The sequence below is a fragment of the Nipponia nippon genome, unplaced genomic scaffold (assembly GCF_047370975.1).
Source record: "Nipponia nippon isolate SJK-2023a ecotype South Korea unplaced genomic scaffold, ASM4737097v1 scaffold_5, whole genome shotgun sequence".
Lineage (NCBI taxonomy): Eukaryota > Metazoa > Chordata > Aves > Pelecaniformes > Threskiornithidae > Nipponia > Nipponia nippon.
Window position 1 is genome coordinate 81,677,302 of NW_028262369.1, and position 21,570 is coordinate 81,698,871.

A 21,570-nucleotide genomic window follows, 5' to 3' on the forward strand; every position below is an offset into this window, starting at 1 on the left:
CTCTTTTCAGTAACAGTGAGGCCTTGAAAGTCTGATACTGTCCTAAAAAGGGTAATGCACTCCACAAGTTCTTTTCAACTCCCTGATTTGCATGCATATTCTGCCATTATTAAAAATTGGGGGGTTTTATTACTTCTAGCCCTCTAAAAGTCAAAATTAAGTGAGAAAACTATTATGACTATTTCATCATAAGCTCCACCTCTGAGATCAATTTATAACCCTAACAAGGCCATGAACATACAAAGGCATAACTGAGGACAGAATCTGGCTTTTCAAGAATTAACTTCTGTAGATGATAAATAAGCTTTTTTCTTTTTTCTGTTTGTTTTCCTGGTTGAGACTGTCCAGCTAGATTTTACTTGTAACTGAGGAAGTTTGATACAAAAGTAACTGACAATGCTTGTTGTCAGTAACTGAACAGTATTTTTTCTGTTAATGCAGGACATCACTGCTTCCTGGTATCCAGTGAAGTCTTGGGGAGCTCCATTCATACCAACTGGAAGCACCTTCTGTCAAAGTGATTATAGCCAATAAAAACCTGGGATTCCTTGGTTATACAATTCTGTTTTGGAAAATATGGCCTTCTAGCTTCAGGAATTCCAGCCTGTGAAAACCTAAGGCAGCTAGTATGTCTTTCAGCTTCATCACTGAAAACTTGAAACTTTGCACAAACCAAGTGCAGAGAACAGCATGAGGACTTTCCATAAAACATGTCAACAAAAATATTGTCAAACGATTTATATGTATATTAGAATGTGGTTTTGGAAGGTTTCATCATCATGACTACACATCTAAGTGCTTCCTGGAAGAGAAGCCATCTACTCCAGCAGAGTTAAAACAACTACTGAAAATATCAGCAGTTGAAACCAGAATATTGCCACAAATTTTAAATGGTTTGTATAGTGTTCTTTGTCCTCTGAATAAAAGCGTAAACAATTACCTTCTGTTCTAGTTCATTCTTCCTGTAGTTGATGGTGATGGAATAGTAATGTCTGTTTAGTCCATGAATTAGTGCCTGTAAAATTCAGGGAAAAGTTTGCATAAAAATTATCCACCGTTGAAATGAAGAAATATTAGAAGGGAAGAGTCCATTTAAATACAGCCATCTTCAAACATCACTTAAATAAGAGAAAAACCACAACGAAACAAATACACAGAGACTATAAGTAGTTATCAAGTAAATATACCTGTCCCTATTTCTCTTTCAGTGTTCGTTAAACTGACAGTTATACATTCTATTTCTAAACCATGGATTTTTTCACACAGTAACAACTATCACAGGAAAAAGCGGTAACTGCCTGCAAACATTTGACCGATACATATGCACAAACATATTTCTCTCAAATCTTTCCTCTCTCAATAAATTCGGTTATCACTTCTATTGAAATATAAGGCTCTTTCTGTGATAAACAAAAGAATGTTGGCTATCTAGTTATTTACAACCACTGCCAACATGCCCAAGTTCATTCTCTAAGGTACAATACAAAGAGAGAGTAGCTGAAGCAGTGAATAAACATGTCAGGTATCGGTTAGACTATGTGCATCGAATTAACCTTGGATATTAAAGCTAATTTTCTTTTTTAACTTTAAATGAAGAAAAGCCTTTCTCACTATAATTATGTCCTTTGCAAGTTTGTCCTTAAACTTGTACGTCACAATCTGATCAACTGAGATTAGGTTAAGTGACACCTATATGCATGTATCTTCTATTTTGCTCATGTGCATTATGTAATTTTTTTTTACATTTATGACTTAAGGGTGAGTCAGATTAATATTTGGGGGGTGGGGGGGTTAAGAAAATTCTGTGATAAATCCTCATCACAACTAAAATTGTCTATTTTTCAAATAAAATTTTACATATGAAGTATACATTTAGAAAGGAGATATGGAAAATCATACATAAAATATGCAGAATTAGTGGTAAATATTTCTTATGTTTCAATCATTCCACATATTTATGTTTAAATATATTCTTTAGAGCTATACAGAATGAATGTGTATTTGCATCTTATGCAACTTAATATTTCAGCATTCCAAAATTATCTGTATGAAAGCTGAAAATGTTCTCATACATGTATTTTAAACAGATTTCTTTTGCAAACACATATACAAAGCTACAAAACTACTTGAATGGTTACATTTATGAGAAACAGCAGTTACAGATAACCATTACTTGTGCCACTTATTATAATTAAAATTGTAAAACACAGTTTTTATCATCCATAAAGTAATTTATGGTTGAAACTATTAGTAATAGGTAGTTTCCACTGCCATTTTCTTATCCCACTCAAAATGACTGCATGAGGTTTTGGGGTTTGTGTTTAAACTCAGTTGTAGGTATTTATGGAGTTTTCTAAAGCTCCTAAAATTTGACAAACATCTTTGCCTTACCCCACTATCTCCTCTCTTTCCTCTCCTCTTTGAAAATCACTCTTTTAAAGAGTGGACAAATGTAAACGGTAAACAACTCTTCACTTCAAACCTGAGCAGTAGTTGTAGTTTAGCCACTGCAACAGGTTAAATTACCCATAAAACACTTGAAAGCAAAGCTTGTTCTTCATGTGTTTTGTTTCAAATGGAAACCATCATTCCAACAGGCATTACAAATTAGATGCACAAACGGCAAGTAAAAAAGCTATTGGTAAGGGAACACAAGAAAAAACACAAAAAAGGAATGAAGTCAATCAACGTACTATTCTTATTGCTGAGATTTTAAGGAATGTCTTAAAATCCCTGCTTCTAGCCCAGCTGAAGTCAATATTAAGTTTGCTGCGGACCTCAACTGGCTCAGAATTTTATTCACGACCTTAGAATAAAAGCAAAACAACACTGCAAGAGCCCTTGCAGTTTTAAGAACAGAGTATCATTTTAAACTATGATTTTTAGCTTAACAGTGACATTCGCAACAGCTCGCTGCCAACTTGCAAAAAAACAATACAAACAAAAAATACCCACTCTAACAGCAGAAACCCAAAACTCCCATTGCCAAAATATGCCATGCTGTAGTGACAGTGATCTTAAAATAATGAAGCTGGACAATACTACGGGGGTTTACAAGGGAGGTCATTACACGTGGTCCAGAAAAGCCCAGTTAGAAAAGCCCTGAAACATGCAAGCATGGGCTTGCCTATATCCAGTCAAGAGTATTAGCTGCTTATTTCGTACTCATTATAGTTTGCAGTTTTTACCAATTCAAAAATGAAAAGTGAAAAACAACCACCTCCTGAAGCAGACACTCTTTAATTGTCTGATTTTTTTGGCTAGCATTTTTATAAATAGTAAAGGGTTTCAATGCATTAGTAATAAAAAACAACTGATCTTTTGAAAGATAGGGGTATGGTGATCTAGTAACTCCCAAAAGACGTCTCTCTTACAGCAGAAGTTTAGCCCTTATTTCAGTTCTACTATGACTACTGTACAGTCTTTTTCTTGGATGTTTATCTAGCAAATATTACTTTCATTGTTCAAGTAACGGATCAAAAGAGCAGGAATTAGGCTTCATGGTTGCAAGTACGCATGCCTTTTAGAATGCATGGTAAGGGAAAAAAGTTTTCTGGAGAGAAAAAAGGAAAAAACATTGAGGCAGAAGAAAGACACAGATAAAAGCATTAATCACTCCAGAGGATACTTGTTTCAGGACAGAAGCTATTTCTCAAAATAAAGGTTTGCTTCATTGAAGACCAACATTTTTGTCTTACTAGGGAAAGACAACTTCAGAAATCAAACTTTGAACATTTAAGTTTCACAAATGCTCACAAAGAAATATAAGACAACATACTCAAAAGAAACATTACAGTTGAAGGCAATCAAACATGCTATTTATCCACTGAATCTCCTACGCCACCACTTTTTCAGCAAATTACTGCATTATATAAAAATCAGAGATTAATTATTTAAGACACAATATAAGGTTAAATCGAGATTACATATTAAGCAAGAACCTATATAAGCATACAGTAGAAAGACAATCTTATTAATGAAGAGGAAACTTTTTCCATAATTTGCTTCAGAATAATTTATCTTTAAGAAAGCTGAGATGTTAATAAGCAGGAGTTTTTAAATTGCAGTACTGAAAACAGTACCTATCTTGCATCACATGGCATGACATCAATTGTCACTTTTAAAAGTTTGCATTTCCATAAATCTGTACTTTAACCTTTGCAGTATATACTTACACACGCATTCACACTTAGGTAGGTAATTTATGGCTCAATTTTAAACCCTTCACATATATAACTCCATTGATGAATCATATCAGTTATAAATGAGCGCAGAAAAATGCCATAGAGAGAACAATAAACAATTTGTGGCTTACTGTTTTTAGGTACCTTTCCCCGAAATTGCTGAATAAATCTTGCAATTTACAGGACTATCAACACTGGGTTTACCTGGATAGATGGCTTGTTTAAGTGACCCAGATTTGAAGTTGTTTGTCTTGGTTCATGTCCCAAGACCATCATATTAGCATTGATCAATCTGAAGGCATCAATAACAACCTGTAAAAACAAGATGTCAAGTCAATTCTTTTTAGAAAATGCAACTAATAGTGCCAAGCAACAGTGGACAAGGCACAACCAACTCTCATCTGTTTTTGGCCTTTATCCAGAAAATCATTTAATTATAATATTAATAAAAAAAGAGCCTCCTGCTGGCTATGCTATCAGCACACTACACTACCTTGTATTGTAAGGTGACACCAATTATTACCTTTTCCATGGAGCTGTACGTTTTATATACATGATATCATCATATAACATTGAATTTTTATGTACGCTTACTCTAAGCTTCAAAGGTATGCATATGTTTGTCACCTAAATCTTATCCAATCAAAATGAATGACAGAGAGAGACTAAAACTGAAAGTGAGCACAAGCTAAGGGACTGAGTCTAAAGCCCAGTCCTGTCACATCAATTATACTACCACAATACTTGAAATGACAACAAAATTATAGCCAGCAAGGAACTTGCCCCATGTATTCCCTTCTAGTCAGATGCTTTTTGCTTCTTGTGACTACGAAAGGGTCTATAAACTGTCTGATGGATTAAAAAGTCCTTGTCAGTGTCATGCTCAGGAGTAAAAAATAGAGTAAAAGAAAACCAAGGTCATTTATGATTTAAAGGTACACGGTAGGTAGTATTCAGTGCTATTTCATTGCAAATAAAGTAAAACCAGCACTGATTTTGATTCTGTCCTGTGCCGAATTTGTCTATGAAAATCTTTGGAAACAGGATTTCATGGGCCCATACAATAAAACCCACACCCCTATCCAACACCCGTGTGAGGTGAAACAGAACTGAGGACATACCAACAATACACTCAAACCCACTCTTACTGGCTACTCGCCATTACAGATTCGTAATTGCAAGATAAGATTTCTCATTTAGGCCCCAGTCTTTTAACTGGACCGGTGCACGTACAGCCTCGTACATCCACAGAAATAGTACCAGGCATACTTTGCAGGCATCTTGTCTGCATATGTTTGAAGAGTTATTCTAGTTCATTAAACAAAATAGTTTAAATGTCCTTTTAACAGCTTTCCTACAATCATTTTTATTCTCTTCCTCTCCGTACTATGGGTTGGACAACAACAGATGCAATTATATAGCTGGTTTGATATTTTGAGGAATTAGACCTGAACCAAATCTTTTATGTTGAATAAATAAAAAAATCCACCACTGTCACTGAAAGTCTGCAGAGAAAGCGACACAGTCTCCCACCTTGTTCTAGCATTTTCCTCTCCATTTACATAAATATTAGTAACTAACTACATATATAATTTATTAGGAGTACAATACAAATATGGAAGTCATTCGTGTAGAAATAAAAGTAATTGGCAAGTATTCATAACAAAAAAAAAAATCAAAGTGTAAACTGAAAAAGCCTAATAATTTATCACCTGTTGTATTTACTTTTGAGAGCCAACTATTTCAGTCATGTTGAGTGACTCAGTGCCACTAAGGGCTATTGCCTGGACCCTCAGCTGACTGGCCAGATCCAACTGCATACGTCATGTCTTAAAACTGCATGCAGAAAATGTACAAGAAAAATCTTCTTTATTAAAAATGTTAGGTTGTGACCCAATTAAAGTGAGTGAACAGTGACAATTTTTTTCTGAACAGTAATAAAGCCAAAACAAAATTCAGATTTAATGTGCAGCAGAAGCATGCCATCTGATACTAATGCTACGAAAAAGGAATTACTTTTAAAAAAACTTAATTCTCAAAAAGATCTGAAACAGTTTCTATATATCTATACATTCTTTGTGGTAACATACAAAATAATTGTATTTTTTCCTTTTTTATCACTATCAGATTTTTCTCTATCTCAAAACACGTGTGACAAGCTTTTGTATATATCTCTCTGTGTTCCATTCTAACCAGATGCTCTAATTTATGAACACCTGGAAATGCCCAACCATAACAAACAGGCAGTATAAATTAAAAAGTCAAGCAACGCAAAAAAATTCCACACCACAGGTTCTCCAGAGACTAGCTGGATGAGGAGAAAAAAAACCCAAGCAAGTAAAAATTTACCCTGAGGAGCAAGAAACATGAACTTGGCAGTATGCTATAATCACAAGGAGCTGCTTTGTAAGTTACTAACAGCCATGCTTCTGGATTTGTGTTTAACTGAGAACTTCACTAGACAATGCTGAGCTTATCCAAGAACGAAGGGCATTGTCTAGCATGGATTTGTTTTGGGACCTGAGTCGTGTAAAATAAAAAGAAAACCCAAAATAAAAAAACTGATTAAACTTCATTGTGATAATAAATTCAAAATTTCAGTTGGTGTTCTCAAGGTTATGTTTGGATAAATTTCACATCAAAATATGAGAACTAGCTGCTAAAATATTTCTGAGTGATACTGATTATTACTCGAGCATCTTAATTCTGCCCCAAAGTAATTTCAGTTCTGTTTCAGGTACTACCTGTGTGGGAAAGGACTGCCCACTCTATCTGTCCTCCTGAAGGAATGAAATGCAAGTATTTCCCAAGTAGAACAAATATCAATCTAACAGAAAGTGGTATGAAGTATTAAAATCACAAATATTAAGCTTTAAAAAGGGGATAAAATTGCAATTTCTACAGAGGGGTACAAAAAGTACATGTGTGAATGATATTTCTTGTCTCAGTTGCACTGTGACGACCAATGGTAACTAAATACTTTAACTACACTAAGATTAAAGGAATTTGCTGCTATCACTATAGCAACCATCTTAAAGAAACTAACATGCTCAACAACCTGGAGGCTAAATTTAGACCTAATACGCAATAAAAACATAAATACAACAATAAATCCTACATATTCATTTCTATGAAATGTAATTGCTTTTTTCACAGTGAGCACAGATCAGTCCCATCTTTAGAGGATTATAACAAAATAAATAGACTCATTAATGTCCAGTGTACTAATGAGCAATGGGTGAGTAGGTGTTAATTATGCCACAGTAAGATTCAAGAAAAAAGCCCCGGTGAGCACTTGGAGGTGTGTACAAGCTGAAGTCTCCCCTCTACGTTTGTGCATTTTGAAGTACAGCATGATGCAATCAGGTGACAGCAACATGGTCACCCCGTATACTATGATGGAAACTTTAGACACAGTATTTTGAACAAAGAACCTCTAAGGATTAATTAAAAGCAGGACACAAACCCGCTCAGTTACTTAGATTTTTGTTGTAAGCAGTCAGTATTTCTCATCCAAGAAATTTAAGCTTTCATTGTACTTAAATTACCTAATGCAGCGTGCACTGTTTTAGTAAAAACTACAGTTTCCAAGCTTCATGCTAAATTCCCTTTCTGCAAAGACATACAAAAGTTAAACAGAAGTCTATGCCACTGGGATATTTTCCAGAAATATGAAGATAGAATTTTTTTTTTTTAAATGCACTTCCATAGTGCAACTCTTTCACCACTCTGACCATTTAATTTTCCTAGTACAAGTGTCTTCAGACTTTTCAGAGGTCATTTCAACAGCAGACAGCTTATAACAAAACCATTAGCAGTTTGGCTAGCTTAAGGAAACCTCTTACTTTCCTTTTTTGTTTATTATCACTGCATGAATCTGCAGCATATGAGAGTTTATAATTTCTCAGGCTTGTTAAATTCATGTTAAAGGTCTGTTTTCTTGTTGAATAAATTTTGTTCATATAATGCTGCCTATTTCATATACTGAGTCTTTAATAGCACCTTTGGTCTATGCGCAACTCACAGATCAAAACAGAGGACTAAAATAGGGGTTGATGATGCTATTTACATGTGTGATTCCTGCTGTCTTCTTGTTAGTAGCTTTAATATAATAGAAGACCTTGTCTGTTTTGTAATTAACACATCTTTACTGGAGAGATATTTGGAAGTGATTGCTGTGAATATACTGGTTAGTAAAATAAACACAATCACACACCACTTTCTGTTATCAGACAAATTTGTGAATTGTACACATTATACTCCAGATCAACAAACTGTGATATAACAGCCAAGTAGAAGACACATTTATATAACCCTTTATTTTTCTGAAAATATGTATTCAATCTGACCTTGCAAATATAATTAGCTTGTGGGATGTGTGGATTTCAGTACCATGGATGCTTTACTAATTGCAGCTCTTGGAAATAGATACTAAATATTTGGAAGCTGCCAATACAAAATAAAAACTGCATCTTTTTGTACATCTGTCTTAGCTTCAAAAAGCATAGTAATCTAAAAAACAATAACTATACAGCATTTTTTAAGCATTTCCCCAGGGTCAACAACCCACAGTAGAGCCCACATAATGTATTTTTAGAAAGAAAATTTACAATTATCTTCAGTGTACTTAATAAATTTGAGGATAGCTATAATTAATATGATTCATAGTTATTCACAATTTAAGACAAGCGCCGGACTCCTCAATTGCTAACTAGATAAAAATCTGGCCTTCTATAGTCTGCACACAGTTATTAAAAATAATGGCTTGATTAAAATTTAGGATGCTTAGTAGCCAGACTTATTTTAGTCTTCTGAGAGTGTGCATGCCATATATAAATTACCAGTTTTTCTAAAACAGTCTTCGTAACTTTGTGGGGTATTTTTTTATCAAAGAAAAAATTAAGAGAATTTCAAGAGTACTTTACACACTTGATTCTATTAAACCCCTCCAAAATCAAATCTACAAACAATATTGAAAGAAACAGTTCTGTTTTGCAAGATCCACAATATTTTAATGGTAAACTTCAGTTAGAAGTAAGTCAGCATTTTTTGTTTAAATTAAAAAAATTTCTAACATCAATATTTTTTCCAGTGAAGAATCTATGACATATGGTGACTATCTTTAAAAATGTATTGTGTCCTTGGAATTCAAATAGCGATGTATTGTTTATGCCATCTGTTTATGAACAAACATACCAGTGCTTAAAGACAACTCTGCAAAGGATATAATGTGGTTATGCCAGGTGTGGAAAAAGAAGTAATGTCCCATCTAAAATCTCTTTTATCACCTGCAACTGACCTGTTATCAACTGCTTAGTTTGTTTCTAGATCCTTTAAAAATGAAATGGAACATGTGACCTGAGAAGTGCAGCTCTGGTTTATGACCATCTCGTTATTTATGCTGCCGTGCACTGTTAGACAACTACAAGTGAAGAACATCTTCTGTCCCCTGTAAGCCCACAACATAAAAAATTCAAAGAAACCTTACTTTTTATGCCATTTCCAATGAAAAGCACTAAGAACTGAAACTGACTCATGCCAAATGCATATCACTGAATTGCTGTGATTGTGAGTTTGAAGTTTGTAACATGGAAATTATTTATAAAATGTCAATTTTAGCTCTGGAAAATATATTCCTAGGAGTATGTACATTTTCCTTCTCTGTCCTTAGAGAATTGCTTACTTGTGGTCAAATCCGCAGTACAACTTGAATATCCGTACTGGGAGGGGAGAGAACTACAGTATAATACATTTATCTTGACAAGTGAGGGCATGCATCCATAACTCCCAAGTAGCAAAGCCACAAGTTTTAAAGCTATATGCCTTAATGAAGATAAATGGACTATTCTACATCCACCACAGCAAAAGGAAATTAAACATTTAATACTTTTCAACAAAAAGTAATCTTGGAACTTTTTTTGTTTTAAGGAAGGGCATGAACTGAAGTAACCTATGAAAATGGTTTAGTAGGTAAATGCACATCGCTTAATTAAATCACAGCAAGTCCAAAGGATGTTGCATAACAAATTTTAGAACACCAGCATTGATATTAACAGTTTTGGCAGCCCATTAAAAAATTAGGAAGTAAAATATGCAAAATATGTTAGTCTGAATATGTGCAACTACTATAAAAATGCTGGTTTTCAAATGAAACAGTGGTATACTGGCAGTAATAAAACAGTTCAATACTTTGTAGCTTATGCCTAGGTGTAGAAAAACACATCCTGAACTGAGAACACCGAGTGGCCTACACTGTAGTGCAGATGCAATTCATCTCTTACAAATGCGATTCTTTGGGGAAAAGAGCATCAATCTTTATTGAATCAACAGTAATCAAACCCAGCACAAATGCATCTACTTCTTTATTCTCCAACTCAGACTCCTATCGAAACCAGGTTCTTGTCTACAGCAAATTAGGATGTTTCCGTCTCTGATATGCAGGTTACTGCACCAAATGCTCTGTTCAGTCAATGTTAAGAAATACCACAGTACTGTAAGAGTATCTAAATGTACCAGACATCGTACAAAATGTACAGAAATGTACCCTTGAAATTTCAACCAAAATTACACATTGTAAAGTTATCTTCTTTATTTTAGAATTTTTTCCTTTACAACAGAAAAGTGTGCAAGTCCAGTTCTAATAATGAAAGTTGTTCCAGGTATAAAAGATTCTGCCATAAAATTGCAGGTATCACATGTTTTAAAATGTATTTTCTTGTAAAATACTATCTGCATAATAATTCACAACAAACAGGCATGTCTCCAAAGCAGTAATGACAACATAGTCAATTTACTGGTTTGTTTAGTTGTTTTTAATTAATACTTTCAAGCCATACTCTAATGATTGTTGAATTCACTTGTGTCTAGGGAAGATTTACTAAGGTAAAGGTTAAGACAAATGCATGAAGTAGGGAGGGAGAGTTGGGTATATAAAGAAAATCTTGTTAGGTGGCTCCAATCTATTTAAAGTTCTCACAAACTTCATTCTTAATGGGCTATTTTAAATTTCAAAGTTCAGGCATTACACTAGTCTCTCCACACATCTCATTTTAAGGATAGCTTTTTTTTTTTCTGGCTTCTTAACAAACAGTCACCATCTCCTCCAATCCTGTGGTTAATTCAAACAAACAAGGGAAAAGGATAGGTTCAAAGGAAAAATAACAGCCTCTGGTAAAAGGCTGGAGGTCTGAAAACATGCAGTCGTTCAGAAAACTAGTGTAAGACTTATGTTCAGCTGAAGAAAATTCTTGAAGCTAGATGGTAACTCCAACATTCAGAAGAGTAATTGTTAAATCTCTGTCTGCTTTTGGTTTTGCTCTTTTAGACTATCAAGTAATTACCAAGTTATAAAACCATTCATATACATACTTGTCTTAATAAGTTGGGAGGATTTGCCACACAAACTGTCTCAGAAAAGGAGTTCAGCTGCCTTTCCTCACATATGTCACCAAGCTGAGATAGTGTAGCATATAGAAAATTTAATCTAAACTGGAATGCAAAAGTAGCAGAAGAGATCAACACTATTTGCAAATGGCTATTCTTACGGTCAGCACTCAACAAAATGACCATCTATCACTCTGAAGAGTTAAAAACTGAAATCAGGCATTAACAAAACCATATAGCTCATATACATAACTCATTACACACAGGTTGTCACCTAGATTTAGAAGCACCAATGGGCAAAAAAAGAGGAAGAGGAGTGTTTATGGAAGAGGTCACCAGAATAGGTCACCTAGCAAATGAAAAACAAACCTCTGTTCTACCATATGATCTATTGGTTTCACGGTGGCATTTTATCCTATTCCTACATAAATTTTGTCCATTTTGAAAAAAATGGATGAAGTCTCATTAGCACAATAAGAACTGAAAACATGCTGGAATACTACAAAATTTCAAAGTATAGTATTTGAGCCACCACACTTTTACAATAGGTGTAGAACGCTTTATCATTCTAAACAGAGATTTGAATATTTAAAGATATTATTTTTCTTTGTTAACAGCTCAAAAGGACTTTGAGATCTTCACCTTGATTAAGATGACCTTGGCTTTGGACAGACACAATTTTGCTATGGACCTCCAGCAGCAACTCAGCTAAACTCTCTTCTCCTCAGCTCTTTATTTGTATAAGGATAAACCCAGCATCTTTCTCTCTCTCTCTCTCTCTCCAGAGAATAGCTATTTTAGGACAAATAATACTTTTTAAAAAAAAATCCAACCATACAGAATAACTGTCCCTCTTTGGGACTTCTAGTAGCATGATAAGAATAATTTTTTTCACACTTTAAAAATGAGTAAAAGAACAAATGATAAAGTTCATCACATTTGTTACTCCTTTTAGAGTAAAATTCTAAAGATCTCATAAATTGAACACAAGAAAGCAATTTACAACTTCCACTGAAAACAAACTGCTTGAACAAAATGGTTTTAGACTACAGCCCACATTCTGGCTACTTTTTGAAGTATTAAACCTTCCAATTCCAGAAGACGTTACTCAGACCACAGAACAAGGTTCTTCAATGATGTATGTGAAGAAGACAGTAAAAAACTGAAATGGGGAGCTGCTGACTGTACACGAGGGGAAAAAATTGCAAGAATAATAAAGTATTGGAACAGGTTTTCCCATGAGGCTGTTGCATCTCAAGACTCAAGTGGACAAAACCCCAAGCGAGCTGGTCTGAACTCAGCTTTGGCTCTGTGCTCTGCACAAATTTGGACTAGATGATCTCCTGAGATCATTTACAACTGGAATTATTTTGATTTACCTGGCTACCCAAATGTACATGTTTTTTTCTCCTTGTACCCTCTGAATGAGATTACGATAAGGATAAAACACCATAGCAAAAACCTCTTTTGTGAAAGTGGCAGGATATGGTTTAAGCACAAGATTAAGATGCATAGCATACTTGTTTTTATCTGTCCGGAGGTGATTAACATGCAAAGTAGAATTTATAAAAAGTTATCGCAGAGGCAAGTCTTTTCCTCAGCAAACAATTAAAAAAAATTTTTTTGCCATAAACCAACAGATCTTCCTTACAAATACTTCTGGCAGTGCCCTGCTAGGAAAAGTTACGCTGTAACAGACATGAAATTTTGCTGTATGAATAAGAGGTTTTGCTACATATCCTACTAAACACCAGAAGCACCAGCAAACTTCTCGGATGTACAAAACGGACTTCTGACAATTTTGGATATTTTATCGATCCTTATGCCAGCAATTATTAATCAAGGGAAACCAAGGAACTGCCTCAGAAAAACAAACCATTTTAAATGGTGACTTTTTTCTAATAAAGATTTAAAGTTTAAACTTTAAAACAGTTCAAAAAAGAAAACACCACTTTTGTCTTAATTTAACATATGTGAGTGCAACACAGTAAGTTAATGCTTGTGGAGTTAAAGATACTATGTTACAATGGGTTTAATGTAGTTATATTTTCCGTAAGAGGTGAGGAACAGCTGCTAAGTTAAGGCCCAAAAATAAATTTATTTTTAACATTTGGCAAAGGTATATAGTTCTCTGTACAGACATTTCAAAATGTATGTTGGAAATAAATACGAAATGTCAATATTTAGCTTTATTCCAGATCTTTAATGAAATTACGCTTCTGTGGAATATTCTAAATACATATTACAACTTCCATTGCACAGACTGGAAAACTGGAGGGGGTAAAAGAAAGGTTTATTAGGAAGTACAAGATGAAGCAACAGCTAGCCAGGTTGCCCCACTGGCCATATTTCAGCATGTTTACTTTCTGATTTCATTCATAGAAATAATAATAAAAAAAAAAAAAGCCAAAACATAAAGCTTTTTCTCTCTGTGTTCCAATAACATTGACCTTCAGTTAAAATTCACTGATCTGTTGTGAGTTTATTTTACAGACAGCTAGAACATTATTAGCCTAAAAATTGCAATATATGGCACACAGTCATGAAAAAGCATACTGCGTGTGCAAGAATATCTATGTAAAGTAATAAGATCAGTATTTAGAATTACTTGTCCTTCATGCGTCCTACTATATTCATGTAATAATATCCCAGTCCTAACATGGTCATTAAAACAGTTGGCATTTAATCCACAGATCTATATGAGGGTGTTATTTTTATGTAAGTATTCTATATGACTTTTTATTTTTGCTCATTGGGTTTAAGAAGACATAAAATGACTTTTTTTTTTTTAAACTGATGAGAATTATATGTATTCTTATCTTTAAATTGCAATCATACACCCCTGATCTACTAGGTGTTTGGAACACATGTATCCCCACGAGGACAGCTAACAAAGAATTTAACAAGTTTTTGCTTTCTACCAGTGCCAGGGCAAACTGCTTTTTAATGCTTTAGCTAGTCAAGGTGAACCTGAGGCTCCTCATCAGAATTCATTTCAACTTCCTGACACGTGAAAATAACCTCTGCTCCGGTTATTCTTCACCAGCACAACCATGACTGCTTCACTGACTATAAGCCATAGCAATTTATACGGGCACGGACCCGCCCTGAGGCAGGTTTAAAATTAGCTAATGTGTTATTTTGAACTTTGTTTTTAAATACATCTAATCTCAGTCAAAACATACCATATTAAAATCTTCTATGCCACATGTTCACTATAATTTTTTTGCCAGTTACACTAGTAAAAGGTATAATGAGTAATGATCTTGGACTCACATAGCTACACACACAAGCAAAAGCCCACCAGTATAGTGGCTATTACACCAGCAAAATTACCGCTGCAAGCAGTTGTTCTTTTGCTGGCACTGAGAAAAAGTAGGTACTTCCCTGAAACAGGCTTAGCTCAAGTTGTCTAACATATGAAGAGGCACTGGACACCATACTAAGGCAGCCATGCACATGAAGCAGTCAAACCTGACCTAAGAAATCCCGTTGAGCTCTAATATATTTGTTCTTTTCTCAGTTCATCTAAAATCAAAATATATTTTAATATAAGTGATCTTGCCAACCAGGATCATAAAAGTCATACACATTCCATAGCCCAGTCTTGCCCCCAAAATCAAGAAATTAATTAGAAGTGGTATTCATAATTTGGGGGATTCTAAGCTTTTAAGGATGCACTTGCCAGAAACATGACAGATGTAAACTTTTTTTTAATGTGAAACCTGAGAATGTAATTTAATCTGACTGAAGCAGCTAGACATGTATGAAAAACAAACATTACAAGACTTCCAGTGATCTCAAGTACTGGCAGCCATGCCATAAGAGCAGCTATAATTGAGAAATGTTTAGATGGACAAAAATTCCAGAAATGTTTAGATGGACAAAAGTTTATTCACATTCAAAAGAAATACGCCCAAGATTGTTTTCTTGAAGAAAACAAAGACCCTCAAAGGTGACATCTGTGTCAAACAACAGTGGCAAAAAATTATTTAAAAAAAAGAACAAAAAAAACCAACACGCACTTAATGAGCAAGTGTGGTATAATGCTAGTGTGACTTACTGGGAGGCATTTCTCCTTAACGGATTTAATAGCCAGTGAGGTCTAAATTAATTACTAGTATAGTCCTGAAAATTATATTTTGACAAAATGAAAAGAATCCTATTTCAACATTTCTATTGGAGTGGGGGGTGGGGGGGGGAAAGCAAAAGGAAAAAGTTCTAGAAAAAATAAGTCAAGAGTAATTAAATATTCTACTGCATCTTTTTTTTTCCCCCACAAAAAATTACCTAAATTTTCTTCCACTCTTCATGTAATTTAAAAGGGAGCAAAATTGATTCAGATGTCTAATAGCTTCCAAACAACCAGAAGCTATTAATTTTTCAATTGCCTGTTACATAAACAAATTTGCTATAAAAAAATCAGAACTAAAAAAAACGCAACCAACTGAAAATGCAACTGTAGCTTCAGAATATTCTATTATGAAATTAAGGGAACCCTTAGTGGAATTGTTTGCTAGCTTTAATATGATCTGTCTCACAGGAAATATGATACTACAGCTTTACAGAAGATGAACATTTACTTTTAAAATATTTATAAATTTACATTAATATCATCCATATATACCATGACGCATTTCAATAATTATTCTACAATACAATGGGAGTGCATGCTCAAACAAAACACCTCAGCAGTATTTTAAAGCAGTAAACCACCTAGCCAATTTCTGTACGTTCTGTAGTTTTTCTAATCCACTCTCCCTGTGGTTGAGCAAAATCGAATTGCCTCTCACATTTGCAGACAGCTCTGTGAAGGTGATAATAGAGCTGCTCCCTGCTGTCATGAGGCAGGAAATAGGAAAATGGCATATGGGGCTAGAAAGAAATAAAAAGAGAACTAAACAAGAACAAAAGAGATTTCAACAAAGGACAACTATAACCCAATATGCTTTGCAAGTTAATCTCTTTTCATAATCATTTAACATACTTAATCATTTATCTGCACACTTCTCAAACTCAAATGCTTGATACCAAGTCTTCTGTAAAGTTTTATTGCCCAAAACATTTGGAATAGAAATGATACTAAAAGCCATCATATGCAACGCCTGTAAATCAATGCCTTCTTAGTATCCACGTTAAGGGGCTGAACCTATTCCAATCTGTTAGTAATTGATCTTAGATTTTGTGGCTAAAATGTAGTATCTGAAACAATGTATACTTGGATTATTAGTTGCAAACATGTTGAGTGACACCTGAACAGCAAAATATTAAGGGAGGATTATGATTGGTTATGTGTACTGACAATATCAAAGACTTCCAGCCTGTTTAAAGACTACTGATATAAGATGCAGAATAAACTAAAAATGATCTTTTCATTTACAATGAGAATTGGTTTTTTATTTTTATTTTTTAATGCAGAATGAGCCTCCAAAAAAATCAAGAACTTAAACATATTTGCAGTGCTTCTATATTAAATCTTACCGAAGTACCTTAAAAAAAAAAGCAAGCCTACTATACCTTTCCTTTTACACTCTGAATGGGATCCACCACCACAGCAACAGCTCTTTCTGATAAGGCTTCAAAGCTCTGCTGAGTATTGATATCTACACCAGACAACCAACAGCCAAAGCCAGGGTGACTATGATACCAACCAACTACCATCTCAGGTCTGAAACAAAGAGGACATTGAGATTCTTAAAAATAAAAACACGTAACACAAGAAGAAATAGTAATGTATCAGGGCATAAATTAGGATGAGCTGTGAAAAAAACACCATTAGAAATATTTAAATTACTCACCATAGTATGGTGAAAACATGGACATGAATAAATGCGACAAAAGAGGGCTATCATTAAGGGATGCACATTAGCAGTGGTAGATCATGCTTTCAGTTTTTCACCCTGTTACCACACCTTCCCTGAACCAGTTTTTACCCTTTCAGCACTTGAGTAAATATCTACTCTTTAACTCCTTGGCGTCAAGGGTTGACTTTTCACGGCAGAAAGTCCATTTCAGACATGGACAACGGGAACCAACGGTGGGAAAGGATTAAATATCAATTAAACCAGCAGTAGAACTAGGAACTCAGTCAAAAAGCAATTTGCACTGTTCTGTTCAGCTGCTGAGCCTTTTGCTAACATTAATTTTGAAGTTTTTCCCACAGTAAAAGAATTTGAGCAAGCAGACGACAACTGTTGAGAGGTAGGAGTGAAATAAAAATTGTTTAAATACTAGGATCTTTTACAAAATTATTTTCCCTTTCTTTTCATTAAAATTGCTCATAAATAAGCTACAACTTTGTAATTTTTTTATCTTAATTAAAAGAAATTAAAAAATAAATCTTTTAAGCAGGTACCATCTAGTAACTGCCTATGCTAAACTGAGCAGCATTCTAATCTTTCTGTGCAATAATCAAAGCTGTAGGTTTAACATGAGTGACAATCTCCCAACAATTGAAATGCATGAGGTGGACTGAATTACATGCTATGCTACTCACCTGATTTCTGGGCCAATTATTTCTTTTTAAACATTATTAATAGCCCCTAGATCACTAGTTTTGCAGAACGCCAGTTGTTTCTTTAAACAACATGCAGGAAGTACTTATTACTGTCAGCCCTCTTTAGGGTGACTTACCTTCCCGTCTGTTTCAGCATATCCAACATTTTTGCTTGAAATACAGGATCAACTGCCTCCACACTGACACCCTGATGTAGAAGACAGGCAAAAATCATAGTCATCGTACATAAAGCAATATTATCTTTTAACCTGTTACTTTCCACAAACAAAAATTTAAACACCATTCACAAGCATCTGTTTAAAAGAACAACCCGACTACTTTGGAACTGCTTGATAGAACACCCTTAAATGTAAAATACAATTTTATAAATGTATTTTAATGTGATTTTTAAAATGCTGAAACAAGATTTTGAATTGCTATTTAAGTCATTTCTACTATGAGTAAACATGATTAAATAGGCATAGGAATTCATCTTCCTCCTCTTTTTGTTCTGCAAACTCTGGCCTGTTTCTCACAAGTTCAGCTAGCTCTACACGTTTTATTCCAGATAAATATCACATACTGGCTTTTTGCAGATTCTACTTATACTACGCATAGAATAAACTCAGGACAAAAGAATTAAAAAATTTAATTGATGTGCAGCTCTGAGTTACAAAGGGATTCGTGCTTCTTTTAAGAACAGTATTTCATTCAAGTTACACAAAAAAAGCATAATAAATTCCAATTATACCCATTTGGCTCATCATCTCTTTAAAATATCTCTTTATAACATGAATATTCTTACTCAAAATTAAAATACATCACTTTTTTCACATCACGAAGATATCATTTAAGAGACATACCACTGTAAGATCTGTCAAAGAGAGCGAGTTTGAAGTATATCTACAGCACCATCCCAATTAAGGGCATGATACACTTCTAATCAAACGTTTTACATTTTGAATCCTTCCCCTGGCTCATATACTATGAGTTCTTAAAGTTATCAATTTATAAATCTTATAAGTGATGTTATACCAATATATTTATACATACATAAAGACATAACATTTCCATATATTAATACACACACTTATATACTAGACTTTCCTAAAAAAATCTGTTTTAACTAATTTTTTTTTTACTGAAACCCTTAAATCCATTAGACATGTTTGAATTATACCTAATAGGTTATACCTTAAGATTGCATAAATGAGGTAAAGCAGGAAAAGCTTTTAAAAAATATTTACCATAAGGAAAAAACAAACAAGCAAACAAAATTATCAAGGTCTAGCTGCAAAGAACTCACCGTTCCCGACTGTGGCATTGCAAAAACATCAATCACTCTCACAGTGTAATCATCAACAAATTCCCCGAGCATCAGACCCATAACTTCCATAGGGACACCAGCACGACCATGCTTCAACATCTGGAATTAAGACCAAATGACACTGTATGTTTAACAGGAGGTTCAAGTTTGACTTGGGATAGTTCTTTCAATCTTTGTTGATCCATAGATAATTTGCAACTTGTAGCACTTTTGGAAACTGTAAGGAACTATAAAATAGTAAAAATGAAGCCAGCAAAAGAGAAGTTATTAAAATAAGTTTCTTACTCTTGAGTATTCCAAACAGTATTAATTTATTTTAAAAATTAGTCTGACCAGCACCTAAGGAGCACAAGTCCATAAACTCTGGAGAGGTGCCAGGTGCTCTGTCTCCAGCACTACACACAGATGCAGTACACACAGAACACTTACTTTCAGCAGTGCAAGGGAAGAGATATAAACCTGTTCCGCTGTATCGACCGCAGGAGCATCTGTTGGTGGCCCCTATGAAAAGAATAAATAATTATTTTCTCCACCATTGTTATTCTGCAGCTTCCAAATATTTTCTTTTGTTTTCCATATTACAAAACTTACAGAAAAACGCATATATAATTGTGACTTTGTGTGTTAGATGCAGTTCTTACAAACAAGACGAAACAAAAAAAGCACACCCAGACCCCAAACACTTCTTTACAGCACCTTCCTTCACTAACCTATTTTGTAATACAAGTCACCTAGCCACCATCCCCTGTCTCCCCCACCCCAAAACAACACCAATCTAAAGAGCAATCTTACCAGAATCGGTCAAATAAAAAAACTGGCAAGTATTGCACTGGGTACAAACCTGTTACAAGACATACAGGCTAAGAGTCAGATAAGTTTCCATTAGTCAGCCTTGCTGCAATGCTAACCTTCGTCAGCTGTAAAATACGGCCAGTTCTCCAATTAACTATGTGTTTCTTACAGTGGTGTGAATGTAAATGCTGCTGGGCTAGCATGATTAACTGGCACCAACACAAACAGCAATTTCCCTTTGCTTCATCAGCTTTCAGCTAAAGAGGACTTGCAGATAAAGGCTGTGGGAGTACTTTGCAGATACACCGGTACAGTGAGAGAAAAAACGGACCTCCGATCCCTAGGTGGAAAAGCTGTGAACAAAATACTTTGCTCTTTGCCTTATGAGTAGTTATTCAAAAATTAGCACAACTGTCCCAGGTGTGAATGATTGGTTGAAACAGGTTCTGTGTACTGTTGAAAATGAAAAACACAGGAGGCAGCAGTTTAAATGTCCCTTTCTCAAGGAGCAAGAGACATATTGCTCTTATATACAGAATTGCGTATCAGCGTACCTCATTACAGCCAATTAACAGTACGTTCATTGCTTTATTACCAAATTGTGCACAACAAATTTCCACTGAAAAGACAAAAGGTTACTTCTGCACCAAGTGATGGAAAATCAGAAGGGCAGCAAAGCAACAATGGAGTACAGTAAAAAAAAGGTACTCCACAATAAGTTAAAGGAGGAAAACAATGGTGCCTTTACACAAACATTTTGTAGATTTAGAACTTTGATTCCACATTTATAAGCAAAATTTGGCAAAAAAAGAAAAATTGTGAGTAAATTATTGGTTTTTCAGTTAAAGTGGAAAAATTCAGTACAACATGCATCCACATGACATCAAACAAAAGACACAGTGATTGACACAAGCCATCACCTCCTGAAGATAAAACCAGGAACTTAAGTAATCAGCATATTAAATTCATATAGTAATTGTCCTTTCTGCATACTTTCACTTCTACACACACAGAAAAACATCACCTAGTCTTCAGAACGCTTTAAAGACAGTAAGAAAATTCAAGGTGGTTGGGTTTTTTTTCCCCAATGTCAATGAATTCCTTCTCTATTAGCTCCAGATCCAATCTTCGTATTTTGAATCCAATCTTTATATTATGAAACTCACATACATGCATGGATTTGTGTCAACCACAACTGGTTCCTACCACCTTCAAACCCTTATTTCCCACTTTGATACTGCTGACCATCACCTCTTGGTATTTGGTCTCCCTCACTTCTTACTACTCATTGCTAATTCTTCTGTCACTTTGGCCTTTCCATCAGCAATCTTCCAGCAGGTTTAACTTCTCACCTTCTAAAATATTCTTGCCAAAGGTCCATTTTTAAT

The 21,570-nt window shown here is 34.7% G+C and overlaps 1 protein-coding gene across 1 annotated transcript in view; it reads right to left on the bottom strand.

Annotated features, from left to right (window-relative positions):
• PSMD14 (proteasome 26S subunit, non-ATPase 14) overlaps nucleotides 1-21,570 on the bottom strand; it is a 49,947-nt gene that overhangs the window by 5,504 nt on the left and 22,873 nt on the right. Inside the window, exons 4-9 of the mRNA XM_087733724.1 lie at nucleotides 19,820-19,891; nucleotides 19,370-19,489; nucleotides 18,201-18,271; nucleotides 17,085-17,235; nucleotides 4,389-4,496; nucleotides 941-1,015 (exon numbers count right to left, since the gene is read on the bottom strand). Of these exons, the coding sequence (XP_087589850.1) occupies nucleotides 941-1,015; nucleotides 4,389-4,496; nucleotides 17,085-17,235; nucleotides 18,201-18,271; nucleotides 19,370-19,489; nucleotides 19,820-19,891 (597 nt within the window). The remainder of the gene's footprint in view (nucleotides 1-940; nucleotides 1,016-4,388; nucleotides 4,497-17,084; nucleotides 17,236-18,200; nucleotides 18,272-19,369; nucleotides 19,490-19,819; nucleotides 19,892-21,570) is intronic.